Genomic DNA, 24,221 nt, shown 5'->3' on the forward strand with positions numbered 1-24,221 from the left:
AGTCTGGTGCTGATGACTCATGTGTTTGGGAAGGGTCATGATTCAGTCCTGTCCCGGGAGAAAAGTTGAAGAGACCCTTTCTCAATAAAGAGCTGGACTTAGTGGTGCACACTTTGTTATCCCAGCTACAATATATGGCCTAACATAGATGGATCAAGGACATAAGAACCTAAATAATCAGCAAAAAAAAAAGCAAAACTAAGGCTAGAGGTTTGGCTCGGCAGTAAGAGCACTTGCCTAGCAAGCAAGAGGCCCTGAATTCAAACCCTAGTACACCAACACACACACACACACACACACACACACAGGCACGCGCGCACACTTAGTATATCGTAAAGTTGACATTTACAGTGTGAAAAGGAAAATAAATTATACAGTAAATGATGTTGATATATCACTTGAGTTGGCATTTTAAAGTTACAGAAAATTTCAGTCCCTATATTTAAAAAAAGTACTACATGGACTTAAATTTTATATTTAAGAAAAAATTAGGATGCTTTTTGCTTTTAGTTATTTAGGATTAAGAGAAGACCTTTACAAACATGCCATAAAATCTGGAAGTCATAAAGAAATTAATGTTATTGAATATGAATACTTAAAATGTCAAGTAGCAAATGACTAGCAACAAATGTGAAGGTTAGTATTCTACTATAAGCAGAAGGATCTTACAACTCAGTAAAAAAGGGGTAATCTAGTAGTACAATGGCAAGTGATATGAATAGATACTTAAAAGAAAAACATGCCTGGCACTGCTGACACACACCTATAATCTTAGCTAATCAGAAAGTTGAAATCTGAGGATTGTAATTTGAAGCCAGCCGGGCAGGAAAGTTTGTGAGACTCTTACCTCCAGTTAACCACCAGAAAACTGGAGGTGGAGCTGTGGCTCAAAGTGGTAGAACGATAGCCTTGAGCATAGAAGCTCAGGGATTACACCCAAGCTCCAAGTTCAAACCTGACAACTGACCCCCCCCCCCCCCAAAAAAAAAAGCAGCATATTTCAGTTAACTAGTAAATTTGCTTACGTAAAGATGCTCCACTTTATTCATAATTTTTAAACTATAAATAAAAACATAACATTAAAAAGAAATGTTAGTTGGGTGCCAGTAGCTCAAGTCTGTAATCCTAGCTCCTTAGGAGGCTGAGATCTAAGAATCGCAGTTCAAGACCAGCCTGAGCCTGAAAGACTGTGAGACTCTTACCTTAACCACCAAGAAGTCAGAAGTGGAGCTGTGACTCAAGTGGTAGGATGTTAGTCTTGAGCAAAAAAGCTCAGGGACGGCTCCCAGATCCTGAGTTCAAACCCCAGAGATGGCACAGAAAAACAAGAACATTAGCATGGTCAGGAGGAAGCAGACATCATCTTCTACCTTGAATGAAGTGGAAATAAGTTGGGCCTTTTTATCATTATCTATTAAAATATGAAATATTACTTTGTGACAAGTGTTTTTTGATGAATTTATTCTAATCACATAATTGTACAGATGTATTTTTAAATGAGATGTACAGAGATGTATTGTGTCTTACACTATTGTTTGAAAAAATTGAGAACAATTTTAAATGTCCAGCAATTTATTACTTGATTATTCACTGGTTGAGTAAACATTGTTAATCCATTCAATGAGATTTATTATTTGTAGGTTAATATAAGTGAGGTAGATCTCCCCTACACTACTGCCCATGAGAAACATACTGAAAAAATAGCCTGTTTTCTTCTTGGGAAGAGTACTGAAGACTGTGTTAAAAGTTACAGCATTTAGAATGAAAATCTTTCTTGGTTTTGACCTTTAAATCTTTTTTTTTTCTTTTGCCAGTTCTGGGGCTTGAACTCAGGGCCTGTGCACTATCTTGGCTTCTTTTTGCTCAAGGCTATAGCACTCTACCTCTTGAGCCACAGCACCACTTCTACCTTTTTCTGTTTATGTGGTGCTGAGGAATCGAACCCAGGGCTTCATGCATGCTAGGCAAGCACTCTGCCACTAAGCCACAGTTCCAGCCCATCTTTAAATTTTTGATAATGACAATTTTATTCGATCCAGTTTTTATTTCCATTTTTATAATGGTAGCTATAAGTTGAATAGTACTTAGCCAAAGTAGCAAGCTTAATACAGGCTAACTTCCCTTATCCAAAATCACTCTGAAGAAATAAAACTGAGAAGCAAATGGATTCTTGGAATTCATTGTAAACAAATGTAAGTCTTTCTCCCTCCATGTACATGGATGGAGTTAACACTTGCCTTTTTCTTGTAGAAACAAGCAACAGTAGCCCATTCTTTTCAGCACCCAAAATGCAGCAAGATGGCAGTGCAGAAACCCTGTTGGGGTTTAGTTGATGAAAACAGATTTGAACTGACTACCTGTTCTCAGTAGTTCATTTCTTCTTGCCTTGTCCTAGAAGCTGCCTTCTACTGGTTCTCTCCACCTCCTCCGTTTTCTTTAGTCACTCACTTATAACTGATGCCAGTCCAAGCTTTATCTCCAAGGCCCTCCCAAGTATATTTCATCTGAAAGAATAGCTGATTTTCTTTAAAAAAAAAATAGATCAATATACTAGAGAGTTGAGGACTACGATTACTTAAAAAGAATCAATATACAATCTAAAGCTACCTTATTAAAGTAGGTAAACCAAGAATTTAAGATAAACATGATTGATTGCCTTTTAGTCAGATCTCTATTTTCCAGAAAAGTTAAAAGGAGGAACACAAAGGAAAAGCATCTGATAAATGCTCTCTAGACCTTTTAGAAAACATGGATGAGGTTATTCTTATGACCATATACATGTAACTCCACAAGAAAAATGATATCGTAGACATCAAAAGAAATCCTCCACAGATCTTATGGCAGTGCTACTTAGCATTCTTTTAGCATTGTTAGAAATGCGATTCTTGTTTTTGTTTTTTTGCCAGTCCTGGGGCTTGGACTCAGGGCCTGAGCACTGTCCCTGGCTTCTTTTTGCTCAAGGCTAGCACTCTGCCACTTGAGCCACAGCGCCACTTCTGGCTGTTTTCTGTATATGTAGTGCTGGATAATTGAACCCAGAGCTTCATGTATATGAGGGAGGCATGGACTTTTGCCACTAGGCCATTTCCCCAGCCCCCAGAAACGCGATTCTTGTCAAGAGAATTAATGTGTCTGTTGAGCAATCAAGTACTTTTAAGAGCCAGGATAGGTTCCTGAAATGCATGAAAGAAAATGGTGAGGAAAAGAAGGAAGCCATCAAGTTCAGCTGAAGTTCCAGCCCAGAGAAGCACACTTTAGAAGAGCTAACAGGAAGGAGCCTGAGCTGGTAGAAGTGTCTTTTCTGAATTCATTGCAAAATAGGTGTAAAATGAGCAAACAACAACAAAACCCTATGGACTTTAATAAAATAAAAAGCATCAACATATTTTAAGGTATAAGGGAACATCCTATAGTGGTAATATAAAATCTAAAAAATAAAGTCTGGTACGGTGTCTCAAGTAGCTGTAATCCTAGCTGCTTTTGAGAGGCAGAGGTGGGGGATTAAGATTTGAGGCTAGTCCTGGTGTATAGTTTGTAAGACTCCATCCCAGTCTTTAACTGGGTGCAGTAGCGCATGCCTATTATCCCAGCTATAAGGGAAGCACAGTGATTTGGTACAGTGATTGTGTACCTCTCATCCCCAGCCACATGAGGAAACACAAATAGGAGTGTGACCCTACATTGAAAATAACCAAGGCAGAAGGGGGCTGGAGGTGTAACTGAAGTAGTAAGAGTACCTGTGAGCACCAGGCACTGAGTTCAAACCCCAGTACTAGGGGAAAAATCATAAAAGAGCAAGATGGAACTGTCAGATATAAAAAAATATATAACTGAAGCAGAGAGAAACTGCTTAAACAGATACAAAAAAATCAATTGAAAGATTAGGCTGGATAAGTTTCCATAAAAATTAGGGGAAATAAAGTAGAAAGTATATAAAAAAGAATAGTTAATTAAGCAAGTGCTAACATCTTAACAGAATTTCTATAAAAAGGGAAAAACATTTTAAAGTTGAATTAACTAAATAATAGAATTTGATTTCTCAGAATTCAAAATCATGTATGGTGGTAGTTACTTGGAATCCCAGTCCTCTCATAGATACTCACATTTGAGGCTAGCTTCGGCAGCATAGTAAGACCCTATATGAAAAACAAGAACAAAAACAAAAAGTGCCAAAAGGCTTCATGGTATACAAAATAAGACAAATTGGGGGAAAGCATGTTTTTGTATATTAGTGAATATCAAAAACTGAGTTCAGGGAATGTCCAAGGGAACAAGAAGGTAGATAGGTGCCAGATGATTCAATAATATTGACTGAGAGAAGCCACTAAAGTTAAAAAAAATCTACCTACGGAAAACAACTTTGAGCCAAGAAATTTAAATTATTATAGTTTCAGATAGAGTAAAATAAAATTTTCTCAGACACATTTACCTAAAAAAATTTACCATATAAAGATCCACATTGGAAACCTGGATTCAGTGAAAGTGAATCTAGGAGCTGTTACAAGTCTGTGGTAAATTCTGATCAAAACTCAAGTAAATGAAACCATGATGAGTGAATGGTAATGAACATTATGTTAGGAGCTCTCCACGAGAATCTTCTCCACAGTCTATTTCTGCTTTTTCTATTTGATGAATTATATGAAAATTTTCCATATTTTATCTCTAGTTCATTGAGCTGACTTTTTCTTGTCTGTGGCTTCACTTACCAGTGTGATTCCAGCTGCTGTTTTTATTAAGATTGGGTCAAAGTGTGGCATAGTGTTACATACCTATTAGTATCAGTTACTTGGGAGGTACAGGCATGAGGATCACATGTTCAAGACTAACATGGGCAAAGGTAGTGGTGCCTATCTCAGGGACAAAATACAAACAAAAGAGCTGGGAGCATAACTCTTGGGCGGTAGAACAATTACCTAGGTTTAAATTTCTACTGCCTCCAAAAAAAAGATTGACTTATATGTGTTCATAAGTGAGTACAGGCATGTATAGTGTGTACATATAATTTTATATCTTTATTGGAAAATGTTTGAATCATCTTTGATATGTCCCAAAATTACTAAATAGAGCTTTAAAGACTCAAATATATTTTAAGGTAAACTAAGAAAAAAATAAATACTGGATTACTTGGCCTTGAAAAAGTAAAAAAATCAAGATCAATATAACTAGCTTCTTCTTCCCTGGTCTTCTAGATTTGTTTAAATATTTACAATCTATTTTTTGAGTATATGAAAATTGGAAGTGTAGTGTTGAAGCAGTGACATTTTATATTGTAATAGGTATATTATAAAATACGGCAATGTATGGCTGTATAGTCTGTTAGATTTATGGATTATATATGAAATTGTATTCAACTATTTCTAAATTTAAAATTGTATTGGTCATATCTATATTTTACAAATTGCTAAGTAAGAAATTAAGCCACTTAGGAACATAAAGTGTGTAGTATACCTCCGACTTCTTCATTTTTTCTTGGATACTTTTATGTGTCATGAACAAATACTTTAAATGATTCAGACCTTATTAAATCTGTGTTGGATTTTTTTGGCTTATTTTTTGGTCTAATTTTTTCAAGTCAATATTTGCATATTTGCATATCTCTACTATCAAAGTAGAGCTGGTCCGTGTATTAAATCAGTTAATTGAAACATTACTGTTTCCTAACTCATACTAGAAAGATTATATTGCACACCTCTTTTCTCAATCTAGCTCCATTCTGGTAGTTGGCATTCATCTATTCTTTCCAGAAATAACTGTTCTATACCAAGCACTGTCCTAGGCACTAGGAACAGAAATAGTGAACAAAATCTCTGCCTTTTGGAGCTTGCATTTATTATGAAGGATACTAGAAGATAAATATTCTGGACACACAGGAAAATAAAGATACAGAATCTTTAAAGAGTTAGTATTAGGGGCTGGGAATATGGCCTAGTGGCAAGAGTGCTTGCCTCATATACATGAAGCCCTGGGTTCGATTCCTCAGCACCGCATACATAGAAATGGCCAGAAGTGGCGCTGTGGCTCAAGTGGCAGAGTGCTAGCCTTGAGGAAAAAAAAAAAAAAAGAAGCCAGGGACAGTGCTCAGGCCCTGAGTTCCAGGTCCAGGACTGCCCCCCCCCCCAAAAAAAAAGAGTACTAATCTGCTATCTTAAATGAATATTAACATCTTATTTTTCCCCCCTTGATTTGTAGTTCCAATGACAGGATTCACACAGAGAGCAACTATTGATCCAGAACTGAATGAAATACATGTCTTGTCTGGGCTCAGCAAAGACAAAGAAAAGAGGGAAGAGAATGTCAGAAATTCATTCTGGATTTATGACATTGTGAGGAATAGTTGGTAAGGATTTATTGTCTGTTTGGTAATCTCAATGTAATATTTATAAGGTTGTTGGTATGTATGGGTTTGACTTAGCATTTCTAAATCAAGACTTTAATCACAGAGCATTTTATAGGACTGGTACTAATAGTTTGCTTTGATTAAAAACTAGTACAGAGGGGCTGGGAATATGGCCTAGTGGCAAGAGAGTTTGCCTGGTATAGGTATACATGAAGCCCTGGGTTCAATTCCCCAGCACCACATATATAGAAAATGGCCAGAGGTGGCGCTGTGGCTCAAGTGACAGAGTGCTAGCCTTGAGCAAAAAGAAGCCAGGGACAGTGCTCAGGTGCTGAGTCCAAGGCCCAGGACTGGCAAAAAAAAAATAGCACAGAGGATTTAACTCTCAAATTCCATGATTGCTCCATAACTGAATATTTTCTAGAACAAAAACACTTCAAATTATTTCCTCTAATAATGGAGAGTAGCTAGGCCAGCGGTGTACCAGTGGCTTTCACCTTTAATCCTTGCTACTCAGATGTGAAGAATTATGGTTTGAGGCCAGCTGGGCAGAAAAGTTTGCCAGATTCTATCTGCAAAATAGCCACCAAAAGCAAGGCTGGCAGTATGGCCCAAATGGTAGAGGGCCAGTCTAGCAACTTCAAAGCCTTGAGTTCAAATCTTAGTTCCCCCGCCCCAGGAAAGGAGAGTAGTGCTCACCAACTAAGGAATTAGTTGTTTTCTAAATAGGACATTTATTTATAGCCAAAATGAATACAGTATATCATGCATCTTTTTATTGTGAATAAATAGGATCACTTTTCGGTCCTAAGCTGATTGTATTTCATAGCATGAGTAAGTGTGTTCCAAAGTGTTCTATGTAATGATAGTTTACAAGGATTCTAACAAGTTTATATTTCATTAGGAGTTGCCAGAACTTTAAGCTTTGATATAAACAAATACACTTTTTTTCTGTTGGTAACATTGGCGATAGCTTTTATGTATTAAGACTATATTTGCTACTAACTTTCTAGAGTAGAATGTTATCAAAAGCAATGTGTTACAGGTCTTGTGTATATAAGAATGATCAAGCTGCAAAGGATAATCCAAGTAAAAGTCTACAGGAGGAAGAACCATGTCCAAGATTTGCCCATCAACTTGTTTATGATGAGTTACACAAGGTATGCTAACTACTTTGACCTGTAAAACATTCTATATTCTACAATTCTAACTATCCCCAAATAATATCTTTCTGATTATTGTAAGTGGATTTGAATAAAAGTATAACACAGAGTAGACATTTAGTAGGCATTTAGTATAAATCTTCTCTAAAATTTTTTAAGGAGAATAAACATTTTTGCATATTCTTTAATTCCTGACATTTTTCCTTTCTTTGACTTTTATGAGACAGGGTCTTATGCAGCCAGGCTGGCCTCAAACTTACTCATAATTTTCCTGTCTCTTCCTCCTGAGTGCTCAATTTACAGGTGTGCATTACCATTCCCAGCTACTTTTGAAATGGTCAATGACTTCCTCTTAGCTGCATAGGTCAGACATAGAGCATGGCTTATTATTTCCTCAATATGAATGTCTAAGTAAAAGATGCACAGTTTTAGTATATGAGTGACCTCTGTTCCATAAGTAGTCTCGTGAAAATGATCTTGAATTCCAAAGTTTTTGTGTATTTGTCCTTTAAGTTTGATATATAGTTTAGTGGCTAGAGTCAGATTATATAGAAGCTTATGGCATAATCCTTTCTTTTTGAGCCATCAGTGAATATTGTAAGCGTGTTCTATATTGTTTGAGACATCTGGGTTAATGATAGAATGAGAATGAATAAAAACCCTTCCACTTGGAATTCCCAGTTTTGGGGGTTAATGAATTTCTATCTGATATTATAGAGATAGTATATATTTCATGATGCCATTGAGTAGCAGTTTTCCATAATTTGAGAAAAATGCTTTAAAGCTTTATATAGAATAGCATTAAAATTTTAATAGTGAAATCATATTCCTTTCACTCTTTTGCTATGTAACTGAATGATGGAATAGTATTTTTAATGTTGAGCATTTAGTTAAAGCAAAATAAGATGTTAAAATATTTTCATTGACATGTTTCACTGTGACCCCTCAGTAATTCAACATCTGTTAGGGGTTTTTGCTTTAAAAAAAAAAATGTACCATGTGCTATTTCAAAAACAGTTAACTTGGTAATCCGTATTATTTGTTGTCTTCCATGAGCTGTCTCTTGGGGATTGGCTTCTTTTATTATTGATCTTGTTTTATCTTCCACTATCATTGTACTTTTGGCAGTATAACTTATTTTAATGAAAAATGTACTTTAGAAAAACACCCACAATGCTTTAAAGTAAAATGGAAACTGGAGAAAAACAAGAGAAATCTTTGGCTATAGTGATTTTAAGTATTTTTTAGATGAATGAGGCAAAGAAGGTTATTATGTGTAATGTGCTAATACCTAAATGAAGACATTTTACTCTGGCTTCTGTAGTTCCTTGAGAATGTATGAGTTTTTAAAAATTTGATTTGTTCTGCTTATTATAGGTTCATTATTTATTTGGTGGGAATCCAGGAAAATCTTGCTCTCCCAAGATGAGACTAGATGACTTCTGGTCACTGAAGTTATGTAGACCATCAAAAGATTATTTACTGAGGCACTGCAAGTACCTCATAAGAAAACACAGGTATAAAAATAATTTAGTGAAAAATCTTTAGCATTATCAGCTATTATCTAGCTTTGGATATAGGTTTCTCTTGTATGTCTAGACTTGTAACCTTAATAAGAAGATAATGTAAATCTTGTAAGATGCCCCGTTATTTTTTGCTTTCCTCTTGCAAAGTGAGATACAAAGTTAAAATTATAATTTTATTTTAAAATACAGAGCAAGTGAAATTTTGCAAGTGTCATAAAAAGTTTCTGTTGAGGGCACTGTGCCTACTCAATTTCTACCCAACACAAATTAGATCCACTCCTAGAGTAATGACATATATCAGCCTTGTTAATAACTCCTAGTAGTGAATGTGGTTTTATTGTTGATTCCACAGTATCTTTATAGTTTGATGTTTCTCAGTACAGCTAAACAAAATGAAACAAAATAATTTTACATTATTTTTGTAAAAACTAGAATTATATAATCAAACATTCCCATATATGTGTTTGTGTATATATATACATATGTATATATCCTACAGTGTGTTTGCTTTTCAATCTTAGATAATAAAACTAAAAAGTATAGAAATATATATGTATATGTTTGTCTTTGGGGTTACTGATAATGTTAGATGGTAATAAGATACATAGTTTAGAAGAAAAAGCTGACATTTTGTGGCAGTGAGACCTGCAAGTAAAGGGGAACACCAGCCAGAATACAGCGAAACATCTGCCTTGGTGACTGGCAGCGCACATGTGGCCTAGGTTAGGTGTGGAGAGGATTCAGGATGACCAAGAGCCTCTTCCTAAAAGGGTTCACCTAAGTGGAACAAACTTCAAAGTTATGGCACGAGATGAGTTACTCCTAAGATGGAAACTGTGAAGCATATGTCCAAGCTTTGGAAGGCAGGTACACAGATCTTAACTCAAATGGGTCACTTAACTCAACTGGGTTAAGGGAGTCTGAAGAAAAACTAAAACATCAACTAACAACCAAGGAACAATAGATGTAAGAGTGTATGTACTACTCAAATCCAGTACCTCAAGCAAGCCCAACAGCTGAGATCTACAATGGTTGACGCAGTGATCAACTTGTTTTTCCTCAAAATGAAAGATGAACTGGAACAAACAAAAGACAAACAGGATCAAGCCCAAAATGAACTGAATGCCTGGAAGTTTATGCCTGATAGGTAAACAAATCATATTCCCCAGTCAAGACTCCCCTGACTGTCCCGCTGGGAGAAAGCTTTGGTGGGTCAGACAAGGATTCATTTCCACACCAAGACTCAGGCTTTTTGAGCAAAAAAAATGAAAGAAAGAAAAAGCCACATTCTTAAACTGTCCAGCTTTAATGGTTAATGTAAAACTTACCAGATTAACTTTGTGTTTCAGCTTTTCTCTCTTCCCTTTCCCCTTGCTTCAAAGGCCTGATTGCCATTGGACTATTCCAAAGAAGAGAACACCCCTGAAAAATTCCTCTTCTAGAACATGTAGACACTTGAAAAATGTTCTATTTGAAGAAAATAGGAGAAAAAGAAGTCTTAAGTCTATAGCATAGTGTCTTCAGACAATTTGAAGGACTGAAAACCTAGAAACTTTTTAATCATGAATTGAACTTGTAAAAGTACTATAAAATGTAAAAACTGGAATATTCATTGCTCATAACCTTGATGAGCACAATGACTTAGAGATACTGTATGTCAGTTTCATTGATAAGACTTTGGACTTCATGATTGTTGAACTATGGGTTAAAACTAAAATGAATTTTGCTTTTAAAGGATTCATTTAACCAGAACCAACTTTGAATAGCCATGAGAGAATCAAATAATAGATGTTAGTACAAGTAGTGTGTATATTTAATTAATGAGCTTAGGACTCTGAATTCCTGAGTCTTAAGTCAGTGTGGTTTCAATCAATGGTTTGTTGTTTAATGGTTTCAGAAACTAGATAATCTTAACTGAAGGAATGTACAAACAAGGTGTGGTATCAAACTTGAGCTTTAAAATGAAGCATTATAAACATTCATTTCACAATTAGATTGTGTGGCTGTGATGAGGTACACCACATTATTTTTTTCAGGCACATGTTAAAAGAGCATTGTTGTTGGTGTTAATGGAGGAATGTGTTCCTTCATTGTACTTGGGCCTTTTGTATTACATTCTTGATATTAAATTAAATGTGCCTTCTGGGGAAAAAAAAAAGGGAAGTCTGAACCTTTATTAAGTAATTATTGTATTAAAAGACAAATTCAGAAACACTGCCGTGTTTTTGTTGTTGTTATTACAGAAAACTTACTCTGTTTAGTTAGTGACTAGCAGGGTGCTGGTAATTCATGCCTTATAATCCTAGCTATTCAGGAAGCTGAGATGTAAAGATCACAGTTCATAGCCAGCCTGGGCAGGAAAGTCCGTGAGACTCTTATCTCCAATTAACCACCAGAAAACCAGAATGGAGCTGTGGCTCGAAGTAGTAGAGTACTAGCCTTGAGTGAAAGCTTGGGAACCATGCCCAGGCCCTGAGTTAAAGCCCCGTGACCAACAAAAATAAAAGTTTAGAGGGAAAGGAATATAGTGTGCCAAGGATGTAAATAAAATGTCACTACCATTTTTTTTTCCAGGAAATGTTATTAGAAAATGAGTTAGGGGACTTTTTTTAGAGTGCAGAGGATAAGTACGTGATTAAGGTAGCTCCTGCAGAAAGAATTTAAGAATTGCCAGGGAGCTTGGTGTCTGTGGCTTAGAACTGTCTAGGTATTGTAGTAGCTGAGATCAGGAAATCAGTTTGGGGCTGGGGATATAGCCTAGTGGCAAGAGTGCCTGCCTCGGATACACGAGGCCCTAGGTTCGATTCCCCAGCACCACATATACAGAAAACGGCCAGAAGCGTCGCTGTGGCTCAAGTGGCAGAGTGCTAGCCTTGAGCAAGAAGAAGCCAGGGACAGTGCTCAGGCCCTGAGTCCAAGGCCCAGGACTGGCCAAAAAAAAAAAAAAGGAAATCAGTTTGATCAATTTGAAGTTAGCCGCAACAGAGAAGTCCATGAGATTCCATCTATATAACTAATCAGCAGAAAGCCAAGCTGGAGGTGTGGCTCAATTGGTAGAGCACCAGCCATGAACGAAAAAAGCGAGCATAAGGCTAGCCATAGCACTAAGGCTCAGCATTGAGCATATTTTCAGCATAGTGAGGCCAAATGTAAAATTACTTAGGGATACTAGAACAGTTCTAGTGGTGGTGAACTGCAATAGTTGCTTTTCTTCTACTTCTTTGTCTCCTACTTAGCTGACTACTTTTTGTGGGTGTGGGAGGAAGTACCTTAGCACTAGAACTACATTCCAGCTCAACTGACTACCCCACAGCCTAGATAAATGAACAAATAGAATCTACCATTTTATGATTCTGCTTACAACTTTCTCAGTTGTGTCCTTTTATTTCTCACATTTTAATTCTCTTAAGAGAGGAGGATTTCTCCTTGGAGAAAGTGTACTTACTGCATCAATTCTGCCAGTAAGTTACTGATCGGGCTTGCTACAAATATTCTTGGCTTAAGCGCCACAATCCTCATCTAATCTGTTGAGGATGAGATGGTAAAAATAACATTACTTCTGCCTAGAGCTTTCTTATTAGAACAGGCAGTGCTAAGAACACGGCTCTGAGTTCAAAACCACAGTGCCACACACAAAAAAGTCTAACCAATGTTAATGATATTTATAATTTCCAAAGTATATGTTAGACATGTTCTGTATTTATTTTGTATCTTTTGGGCTTTTTTTTTAACTAAGTACTATGGTTTGAACTCAGGACCTCACACTTGGTAGGCAGACTGTACTACTGAGCCATGCCTACAACTCTCCATTTCTTGGGTTTGATTAAACACACTGAGTTCTTTACAGTTGTGTTATGTAAATTATTTGGCACATTCTTTGCTTTGTTCTTGATTGTTTTAAGAGAAGGGTAAGAAGAACTCTTCCTTGTTTTTGTAGAATGACAACTACTTACAGGCACCTAGCATTGTTATTACATCTCCCAGTGGATTCCCTAATACAAGTTTTTTAGACATTCAGAATAACTCTTCTTATATGCATCTTAAAGGTACTTTTCATAACAATACTCATGCTAATTGTTATTCTTCTTTTATATTTTCTAGGTTTGAAGAAAAGGCCCAGATGGATCCCCTTAGTGCTCTGAAATACTTGCAAAATGATCTTTATATAACTGTGGATCATTCAGACCCAGAAGAGACAAAAGAGGTAATGGAAGATGGTAGTAAACGTCAGAAATTGTGTATTTTTAATATGTCTTTAACTTGATTACTTAAAGGAAAATGAAGAAAACACAATAACAATAATCTTAAAATTCTTGCAGTGCTAATGAGACAAAAATTGAACAAGTTACACAGAAAGGCCTTGACATTTAAAAAAAAACACTTGCATATAATTTTTTTTGTCTTTTCTTTTTTGGTACTGGGGATTGAACCTAGAACATTGTACTTGCTAGGTAAGTGCTTTGCCACTGAGCTATATCCCAGACCTGCATATAAAATTTTAACTTGGAAGTTTTGTATTTGGGGAAGAAAATAGTTGGGTTTTTTTTTTTACTTTTCCCATGGTTCTTTTACATAAAAAATTACGTATATAAACTTTTCTGTTGATACTCAAGATCTCTTGAAAGGGATGGGACCCCCCCCCCTTTTTTTTTTTGTAGGGAGACAGATAAGAGGGCCTGGTGGCAGTGGAATCCTTGCTTCCTTAATGTTTGGTTACAAGAATGTAGCAATATAGCTTGACTATAGACTGACTTCATCTATCAATAATTCCTAAGCTTGAGAAGCCAGTAGCTGTTCAGTTTCTTGTTGCCTGAGATAGAAACAACTATTTCTGAAGATTTTGTATTCTTAAGGGTGTGTTTGTTCATCTGTTGTATGAATGTGCCTGCAAGGACTTTCATTGTTTTATAGCCTCTTTTTCTACTAACTTCCCAAGATTACTTTTATCATTTCTTCTTTTGGCCAACCATCCTTATTAAGCTAGTAACATCTGAACTATAGTCCATTTTACCTTCCGACTTAGAATTGATGCTAATGATACATAGTTTTGTCCCTTTCATCTATTTACTTGTTAGCTGCTGTTTTGCTGTGGCTTTGTTATAGCAGTGACAAGCCTGCTTCTCTTCCCTTCAGCTATGACACATGTTTTAAATTTAATGTCAGATTACTTCCAGGTAACAGGTTCATTGTATTTCCAGGGCAATAGAGCCTGCATGTCCTCTGTGCCAAAACAAAGAACTGTGCCTCTGCCTTTCTGTTTGTCTGTTTGTCTTGTCTGCTTTTTGTCTGTTTTCCTGCTTACTTACTTACTCAATAAAGGCCTGCCAAGTTTTCTTAACAAGAAATAAATAAAAGTATTGGAGTAGAAGTTCAAGTGGTAGAGCACTTGCCTAGCTAATGTAGGATTCTGGGCTCAGTCCCCAGTACTTAAAAAAGAAGGAAAGAATTAAAGGAGACCTAAATAAATAGAAATATGTATGGATTGCAAGACTGAAAATGGTTTAAACCTTCTCATTCTCTGCAAAGTGGTCTTTTGCTTAGCTCAATGTAATTCCTATGAATACTCTCGTAACTTAAGATTTTGTTGTCATTATTGAGGCATAAAGAGACTTAATCTAAAATTTATGTGGAAATACAAAGGAGCTTAAGCTTTACTACTTTAACAACATCCATAACCCTTTTGCTTTTATTTTGTCTGTGAGTTAGAGTATTGCTAACTTTGCCCAGTCTGACCACACACTCTAAATCTTCCTGTCTTTTGCCTTCCATGCAGCTAAAATTCCATGCATGCACCTGAAAAAAACAAGAACAACACTGCCTTTTCTTTTTGATTTGTAAAACATATGAGATAAAGGGCATGATTTGATTTTGAAGTTATATGTTAGTATAATGAAGACATAATACCGAAAATTCATTAACCATCCCAAGTACCAGTCTATCCATATGTGATGAGTCCCAATTGAATGTTTTTTCTTATTATTATAGTCAACTTGTTTTTCCTTAGTAAACACATACCTGTAATTTTTTAAATAAGATAATTTCAGGACTCGGTCTAGTGTTTTGGAAAACAGTAAGAGTCATCCAGAAAAAAGCCAGCATGTCACTTAGATGTGATGGTACATGCCTGTGTCCAAACATGTGAGAAGCTGAGGCAAGAGAATAAGAAGTTGGAGGCGACTCTGGGCTGCAGCACAAACCCCTAGGTCTAAAGAAAGAAGTCATCATATTCTGTAATCTAAATGTGATGCCATTCTTGCCATTAGTTGGTAAATAGACCTGGATGCATAAGGTGCATAAGTCTAAATAATGGTCAGAATTCTAAGGGTTATTTTTTTGTAAGTGTACTAGCCAACTAATTTGCTTCTTTTTTTCTTTACAGTTTCAGCTCCTTGCTTCCGCTCTATTCAAATCTGGTTCAGATTTTACAGCTCTAGGTAAGTATATCAGTTGTCCTAATACTTTGAATGTTAGATTTTGGCTTGTTTTAAAATAAACATTAGGGGGGGAGGGAGGGGGGCATGAGGGACAAGGCAACAAACAGTACAAGAAATGTATCCAATGCCCAACGTATGATACTGTAACCTCTCTGTACGTCAGTTTGATAATAAAAATTTGAGAAAAAAAAATAAAAAAATAAAATAAAATAAACATTAGGGCTGGCGGTGTGGCTTGAATGGCAGAATGCATACTAGCAAGCTCAAGCTTCAAACCCTAGCTCTGTTAAAAAGATGGTAGGAGCAAAGGGAGGGAGGGAATAAGGGAAGCAGGCAGTAGTACTAAGTGAAATGTATATCCAAACAAATGGAGCAAGTTTTCACAATAACATGTAAATTTACTTAATAACCTGCTAAAAGTTTACTTTCTAAGCATTACTTACTTACCAGTTGATGGATCAATTTGCCATTCCTATTATACCAGTAATATAAATTATGATCCACGTAGATGGTAATAGAATCATGGTCAAAATACAGTAATTTATTCAGCATTGCTTTGGACTTTCAAACTCTTTTGCTGATATTACTTGTTGGATGAATGGTTTGGATTTTTTTGTGGAATTGTATGTCAAAAGAACATTAAATGGAGCAGACTGAATATTTTAGAAGCTGAGAACATTACCATTTCTTTAAAATGAGAAATTTGTTGGCATGTTAATTGCTTAACTTATCTTGGAAACTCATACTGGCACCAGTCTTCATTAAGAAGTACTGCTATTTTGTATTGATGAATTATTTTTTAAAATATGTGTATATGGTATTGAGAATTGAATTATATCTAAACAATTGAAGTAGTTCAACAAGGATGTAGTAAAATTAGTTCACAGATGTAGTAATAGGGGTCAGAGCTTCAGTTTTCACCAACCTAGTAATATTTTGAAATAGAATTTTCGGTTCTCTACTTGTCATTACAAGATGTAGTTACACAGTGTATACTAGCTCTGTTATTTGCCTTAGAGTTGAACAACAGCATGAAATCTTCTAGTGGATATAATAAAAATAGCTATTTATATTTAGAATAAAGTAACACTTAGAAGTTACAATTAAATTTCTTCATTGTTATTTTGTCTCTTAAGGTTAACTTTCTCAGAAAATAAAAGCCCAGAATTTTATGTAATGCTTTTCACTGTGATGGAGAGAAATAGTATTTCTTGAAGTCTTGCCATCTCTTTTTTTCATAGCAAATCATTGAAGATTCTCTACTACTAAAGGCAACTTCAGTCCTGAGTTATAAGTTGCTTTTTTGTTTTCATGGGATTTGAACAAAATTAGGGTTTTAGCACTTGTTTACTTGAGCCAAGCCTCCAGCCCAACTTTTTGGTGATTATTTTGGAGATGATGTCTTAATGACTTTTCTGCCTGAGCTAGCTTTGAACAGCAATCTTCTGTATCGTAGATTCCTGAGTAGCTAGGATTGTGGCAGTAAGACACCAGCTTCTGGCTTTCCATTCCTAAATTCTGATTCCATGAGCTAAACCCACCCAGCAGGCTGTTAACAAAATGTGACTTCAGTGTATTACAAGAATTTAAATAATGGTTTACCACTATTTCATATACTTTGAGGGCTTTGAATATATATATATATTTGGGCTACAAGAAGTTGAAACCCTATGGTGATGGAGAATCTGAGTATAGGCATTATTTCAGAAAGTCCAAGCCTTTCGGAATGTATATGAAACAGTGCCCAAGTTGGAAGCCTGATACTTGAGTGTATACCTTATGTATGAATATCACAGTACAAGACCATGATTTTTATTTAGTAGTGGGCCAAATTAGCTCTGACTCACATCCTTTAGGGTTTTGTTGTTGTTGTTGTTGGTTGGTTGGTCGGTTTGTTTACTTTTATTTCCTATTATTTTTTTTTATCTTTAGTTGTACAAAGGAGTTACCATTCAACATATCAGTTTATGAATACAATGCATCTTGATCAGTGTCACCCTTTTCATCATTTCTACCCCCACACCTTCTAACTTTAGTCTGTAGAACAAAAATTTCTTGGCAATAATTTAAATACATTAGGATGGTGTCAGCAAATATTTCTATTTTAGCTTAACTCCTTTGTCTTTGCCCTGATCTCTGCCAGCTAACATTTTTTTCAGGAACAGTTTTATTTGAATTCTAAACCTTAGATCCAAAACAGTACAAATACATGAGATAAAAATACAAAAAGAAAATTCCTGTGAGGCTTTATTTCTTACTTTGAAGAAAGACAGTATAGTTTAGTAGTTAGAATTAGATTATAGCATAGTGGCCACAAGTTAGAACTGAGGATCAGATACCAATTCTGCCACTGGCTAATTTTTAAAATGACTATGAAGCCATTTTTAAAATGACTAGTTCCATTGACATGAAATGTGAAGATTGAGAGGAATTCAGTTAGAAGACAGCTTAGGCAGTGTGAATCTTTAATCCTCAGCTGTATGATACGAGTAGGATCATGAACAGAGGCCAGCCATGCAAAAACACATGACCTGTCTAACAAATAACCTAAAACAAAAAGGACCAGAAGTGTGGTTCAAGTAAAAAGAGCCTTTCTGCCTAGCAAGCATAAAACTTTGAGTTCAAAACCCAGTGTCAAGTAATCAAAAGAAAGAAAAGAAACCTTAAACAAGTTACTTGTCTTATGTCAGTTTCTTCATAAAATTGAAGTATAAGGGGCTGGGGATATAGCCTAGTGGCAAGAGTGCCTGCCTCGGATATACGAGGCCCTAGGTTCGATTCCCCAGCACCACATATACAGAAAACGGCCAGAAGCGGCGCTGTGGCTCAAGTGGCAGAGTGCTAGCCTTGAGCGGGAAGAAGCCAGGGACAGTGCTCAGGCCCTGAGTCCAAGGCCCAGGACTGGCCAAAAAATAAAAATAAAAAAATTGAGGTATAAGAATAGTGAGAGGGACTGAGAATATGGCCTAGTGGTAAAGTGCTCGCCTCGTATACATGAAGCCCTGGGTTTGATTCCCCAGCACCACATATATAGAAAAAGCCGGAAGTGGCACTGTGGCACAAGTGGTAGAGTGCTAGCCTTGAGCAAAAAGAAGCCAGGGACAGTGCTCAGGCCCTGAGTTCAAGCCCCAGGACTGGCAAAAAATCAAAACAAAACAAACAAAAAAAAGAGTACTTAGAGAATTAAATGAAATAATTAGGGATACCACTTAAGGCAGTAAACAGATAAATGCTGCATTCATGGTACTAATTTTTTGTCTGCTTAAAAAAAATGCCATCTTTGTAATGGAGGAAAATTTAGATAAGCAAATTATCTTGTGTGTTAATTTTAATAAAGAGAATTTTGATAAATTATTTATATATAAGTATTTCATAAGATTTCAGGCTTGTTTATCCTAGTTCTTGCTCTTACTTTCTATCCAGTTATTTTACTCTTTATAATTAGAATTTTTTAAAAACACATGTTATTGACCAGTCCTTTCAGGGTATAGATGGATATTGCATTTTCTAAGCCTTATAAATAATAATAATAATAATGCCAGCCAGCTTTTTTACTAACTCTTTAAAAATAATCCAATTTATGTTAACAATGAGAATTAAAAGTCTTATTAATATTTTCTGTAAATTCAAGAAAATCAGAAAGAAAGTGGTTTACAATCATCTGGTATTATCTTAGTTTTTGAAAATGACTGACTTCAGAGACAGCTTACAGGAATTACTTATTTTAGAATTTCAGATTGCTGTAGGCATCTTTGAGATTGAACTGCGCTGTTTTGCCCATTGCCAGAATTGTATCTTTAAGAAAGTTTATTGGAGCAATTCAGCTTATTTTTAGCAAGGTAAATAGCAAGTAGGGAAAATTAGGTCAATAGAGCTTTTTCAGTCATCAGATGGCTTTTTCAGTCATCAGATTTCCTTTCAGAAGAAAGCTTGTATTCCAAATGAGATGCACAGATAATGAAATAATGACTTTCACATAGGTGCTTGAAAAGCTTTTCAGCACTGTTGATATTTATGAGTTAGAATTGTGAGTTAAGAATCTCATGGCATTTGCTGCATCTTATTTTTCCTCCTCTGCCACTTTGAGGCACAGGTCCACTTCTAGGTTTTAGGTGGCTAATTAGATAAGAATGTCACGGACTTTTTGTCCCTGGGCTAGCTTCAAACTGCACTTCTCAGATCTCAGCCTCCCAAGTAGCTAGGATTACAGGCATGAGCCACCAGTTCCCAGCTGCTATACCTTTTTAACGTTTATACCATTCATCAACCTAGATTGCAGTGAGATAGTTTCTGCAGCTTCCTATCCAACTCCATGTTTATGGGGGCTTTTTATAGAAATAATAGTTTTGTACTAGAAAAGGGAAATACTCCCATGCCTGGAGGAAAATGCAGGTTTGTCATTGTTTCTCAATGCTCTGTGTCAGATACCAAGTTAAAGTAGATCACCTATTTTTAGAGTAGTTCTTTAGTTCTACTAGCGATGACCTAGTGATAACTAGTTAATATTCGTGGACCACTTACAATGATAAGACCAGACATTATTCTTAGCACTTTACATGTCATATCCCATCAAATCCCACACTAAACCATATAAAATAAAGTAGCTGCTGTTTGATCTTGTATGAAAACCAGGACGCCTAAAGGCTAAACTAACTTGCTATACAGAGTACTGTGATCAGCAGTGCCAGGATTCAGACCCTATCAGTATGGTGTCAGAGCTTACTCTTAAGCACCACAGGGAACATTGAATTAGTGAATGCAGATCAGTCTTTCTATGGGAACATAGAGCTGCATCTTTGTGAACCTCTGTTTGACATATTTTTTTAACTGATCAGTATATGACATTGACTCATGTAGTTCTGTTTAAGCATTACTTATTTAATGTATATCATTGAATAATTAACATCAAAATCATGGTCAATACCACTCTTAACTCACATCTAAATGAAACTTTTCTAACATGTATTTTCTTTGTAATATAAGGTACATCATGGTCTTCTTATACTTAATGTACTAGTTAGCCCTTCACCAGTACAGTTAGAGGTCATATTAAAATGTGAAATAATGCTAGGTACTAGTGGCTTATGCCTGTAATCCTAGCTACTCAGGAAGTTGAGATCTGAGGATTACAGTTTGAAGCCAGCCCAAGCAGGAATGTCCATGAGATGCTGATCTCCAGTTAAACAACAACAAGCCAGAAGTGAAGCTGTGCTCAAGTGGTAGACTCTTAGCCTTGAGCAGAAAAGGTCAGAGGACAGCACTCAGACCCTGAGTTCAAGCCCAAGGACCAGCATACCCACACCTCAAAAAAATAGTAATTTTTAAAAGAAAGTGGGGGGGGAAATGACTGGACATATGTGGCTCAGTGATAGCGCTTCCTCTTAGCAAGAGCAAGGGCCCTGATTTCAGACTCATACCACCCCCCAAAAGATGTGTATATGTATAGGCCCAGAAATACTGTGGCAGTAATGCAACAGATTTTTCTTTCTAACTAGTATTTTCTATGAAAAGGAATTAGACCTTCTTGGAGAAAGGACTGACCTCCAGAGCTATGTAAGAATGAGCTTGAAGTATTTTTCTGTGTTGGAAAGTTAAGAAGTGCTCAGATATGGATGTGTATATATTTCTTGAAGATACAGAAGCCAGATTAAGATTAGCACTCACTGGCCAAATCTGGGACAATATGAGTATCAGAATGAATGATAGTGGTAATAAGTCTAAAGAGAAGAGCACAGACATATGTACTGAACCGAAGAAATAAGGAAGGAAAAAGAGCTTTATAATAAAATGTCAACTGGCTAGAAATATGGCCTAGTGGCAAGAGTGATTGCCTCCTATACCTGAAGCCCTGGGTTTGATTCCCCAGCACCACATATATAGGAAATGGCCAGAAGTGGTGCTGTGGCTCAAGTGGCAGAGTGCTAGCCTTGAGCAAAAAGAAGCCAGGGACAGTGCTTAGGCCCTGAGTCCAAGGCCCAAGACTGGCCAAAAAAAAAAAAAAAAAAATTAGAATGTCAGCTAATAACTATAGAAGGAATTATAGAATTAGAAAGTCATTATATGAATTTTTTTTACCAAGAACCATTGTAATCTTTGAGAGTAAACATATGAAGAATAAAATATTTATATAAAATGCCAAACAATCTCCCCATCAGAGGTTTATTAATTACAGAGATAGAAAAAAAAGAGCTTTACACAGAAGATTTGACATTCACCACGTAACTATGGGATCAAGGTTAATATTGATACTGAGACATATGTTCTGATAGGACAGTGTCACTTCTGCACTGCTCAAATTCCATCTAATAATTGTCCTAAACAATCCAGTTTTAGCAGTTACATCCTTGCACTGGGGATCGTTGCTCAGTACCATATCTACAAGACCCTGGATACAATCCCAGCACCACATATACACAAAAAAGTTTAAACCAACAGTGTATATGTGTGTTATATAAGTGGACATTTTTTTTCTCAAATGAGCTTAAGAATTCAGGGGTGAAATGTATAAAATTTATCATCAAGTAATTCTACAAAATAGATAGGATTTATGCACACAATTAGAACACTGTTGATAACACTTTAACAGATTTTAAGTAAAGGAGTGAAGGATATGTATGAGTGCTTATTGCAGTCTCTTGAAACTTTTATGGGTTTGAAATTTTCATGAAAGGAAACCATTTGGAAATTTCAGAAAGGTGTAATATAGAAAGAAATATAATCTCACTAGAGATAAGTTTTGTGAGTATTTTGGACTATTTCCTTTTATTCATTTCTGTTATATGATAGTAGGCCTGTTAAATCTTAAGCCCAGCTCAAAGAAGGAAACATTTTTCTTTCCAAAACAACAATAATAATACAGTTTTAAAAATAAAAAGGAATGTACCATTCTGGAGCCATTATTTCCTTCCAGGAAACTGTATCTTTGACAATGTTCCATTCCTGTTCTTTACAAGATTGAAGCAGATTGTGAGACTGAAGCATTCTAAGTTGAGTGGAATCATTCTGATTTGAAAGAGTCTTCTCCGAACCATCATGGCATATTAAACTCTTTATGGCTTGTTTTGTTTCTGATGGCACTCAGCAAGGCTCATGGGAAGTCATTTATTTTTATCATTTAAGTACCTTAATTCTCTGTTAAAAATTGGAAGCTTTTAAGCTGAAAATACCAACCAGCTAAAGAAAGGATGCATTTCACTGATCCTAAAGTGAGAAAAATTCTAACAGATGCCACTACTTACGAATGACATCTACTCTCTAATAATTTATCTAGATAGTTTGTTACTCCATTCTCATGCGCTTAGTAGTACCATGACAGCATTCTGTATATTATATATGTATTTCTTTCCTTCTCTCAGCATCTACATTTTCACCCTGTTTTCTTGGTAGTACTTCTAGCTCTAAATCCTTATTGATTTTAGATTACTTTGATCCTTTTCATTTTGGTTAAGAGGTGAAAAATCAGTGTTCCCAAAGTATTAGTTTTTCTTCTTCTTTATGTAATTGCATTTAATCTTCACGATATTCCTATGAAACATACAAGATTATCACAGATTTATAGTTGAGGAAACAGATGTGCTGACAGCCAAAGAGGCTGATGTCACTTCAGTCCATACCACTACCAGGTAAGAGAAATAGGATCACGTTAATGCAGTCTAGCCGGTTTTGAAGCGTGATTGGATTTGTGTTTCTGTGCTGTACATTACTGTTGCTCACAACTACCTTTTCTGTTCCACATTGATCTGAACACAATGGATGAGTTTGTTTATCTCTTCTTCACCAGGCTTTTCAGATGTGGATCACACCTATGCTCAAAGAACTCAGCTCTTTGACACCTTAGTAAATTTCTTTCCTGACAGCATGACTCCTCCTAAAGGCAACCTGGTAGACCTCATCACACTGTAACCATCGCTGGGCACAGAAGTGGAGAACAGGAGTCTGCTTTTGGTGGTGTGGATTGCAGCTCTGTTCATGGACATCAAGTTGCAGTGATTGAGGACTGCATCAGTTTTGAAGGGATCCTTACCATCACAAGTTTCAACCCTCTTTCTTCATACCTGACCTCAGCCCCGTTCTCCTCTTATTCCTAAATTAGGCTAATAAAGTGAAGTTGGTATACTTTCCATTTAATTACATATATTTTTTTCTTTAATTTTTAAGAATTAACAAGTGTAAAAGAATTAAGCAGTTTACCCTTTTCTAATTTAAAATTTTTTTCAAATTGGGAAATGGCACTATTAACAGAGTCAGTGCTATGAGAATTTTGGATTTTGCTGTTAGGTTGTTTGGCCTTTATTTCCTTTATCTTCTCCCTTCCCTTTTCACTTTACCTCACATCACACAACTGTTTGTAAGTGTTGTCACTAGTTTACCTCTTCATTCTTAGTAGGTATGTAGTTTTGTAGGGACAATTGGTGTATGTTAAGGTGATATATGTGTATATTGATTGTCTTATATTACAGGATACAGGACTCAAATTTCCACTTCTTGCCATAGAACTATAATGCGAAATCCAAGACTGACCCAGACCCCCTATCAAAGATTGGTATATAAATTTTCTATGATGTTATATTTTGTAGTAGATACTACAGTCATGTTTGGCATCAAGTCACAGAAACCTGAAACAGAGAAGACTGTGGTTCAGAAATTTGTAAGACCCTTTCTATAAAGGACCACTGGAAAGGTCTAATAGTGTTTAATATGTTCATTGATGTCTTTGTAACAATATTAAAAGAAAGTGGGTCTTTCCTTTGGTACAGCTATG

At 36.0% G+C, this 24,221-nt stretch overlaps 1 protein-coding gene and 1 pseudogene across 7 annotated transcripts in view; both read left to right on the forward strand.

Moving 5' to 3' along the window:
• Mkln1 (muskelin 1) overlaps nt 1-23,587 on the forward strand; it is a 250,847-nt gene extending 227,260 nt beyond the window's left edge. For 5 of the 7 annotated variants that reach the window (XM_048340240.1, XM_048340239.1, XM_048340235.1 and 2 more), the window contains 6 exons: nt 6,190-6,337; nt 7,383-7,497; nt 8,878-9,017; nt 13,128-13,230; nt 15,406-15,460; nt 23,241-23,587. In XM_048340240.1, coding sequence (XP_048196197.1) covers nt 6,190-6,337; nt 7,383-7,497; nt 8,878-9,017; nt 13,128-13,230; nt 15,406-15,460; nt 23,241-23,362 — 683 coding nt within the window. In that variant the 3' untranslated portion in view covers nt 23,363-23,587. Of the gene's footprint in view, nt 1-6,189; nt 6,338-7,382; nt 7,498-8,877; nt 9,018-13,127; nt 13,231-15,405; nt 15,522-15,675; nt 15,748-23,240 lie in introns of those variants that run through there. The other 2 variants (XM_048340238.1, XM_048340236.1) reach the window with 2 other exon arrangements.
• LOC125347151 lies at nt 9,520-11,433 on the forward strand (annotated as a pseudogene).
• Nucleotides 23,588-24,221: the final 634 nt, after the last annotated feature.

This window comes from Perognathus longimembris, chromosome 2 (assembly GCF_023159225.1).
Source record: "Perognathus longimembris pacificus isolate PPM17 chromosome 2, ASM2315922v1, whole genome shotgun sequence".
Lineage (NCBI taxonomy): Eukaryota > Metazoa > Chordata > Mammalia > Rodentia > Heteromyidae > Perognathus > Perognathus longimembris.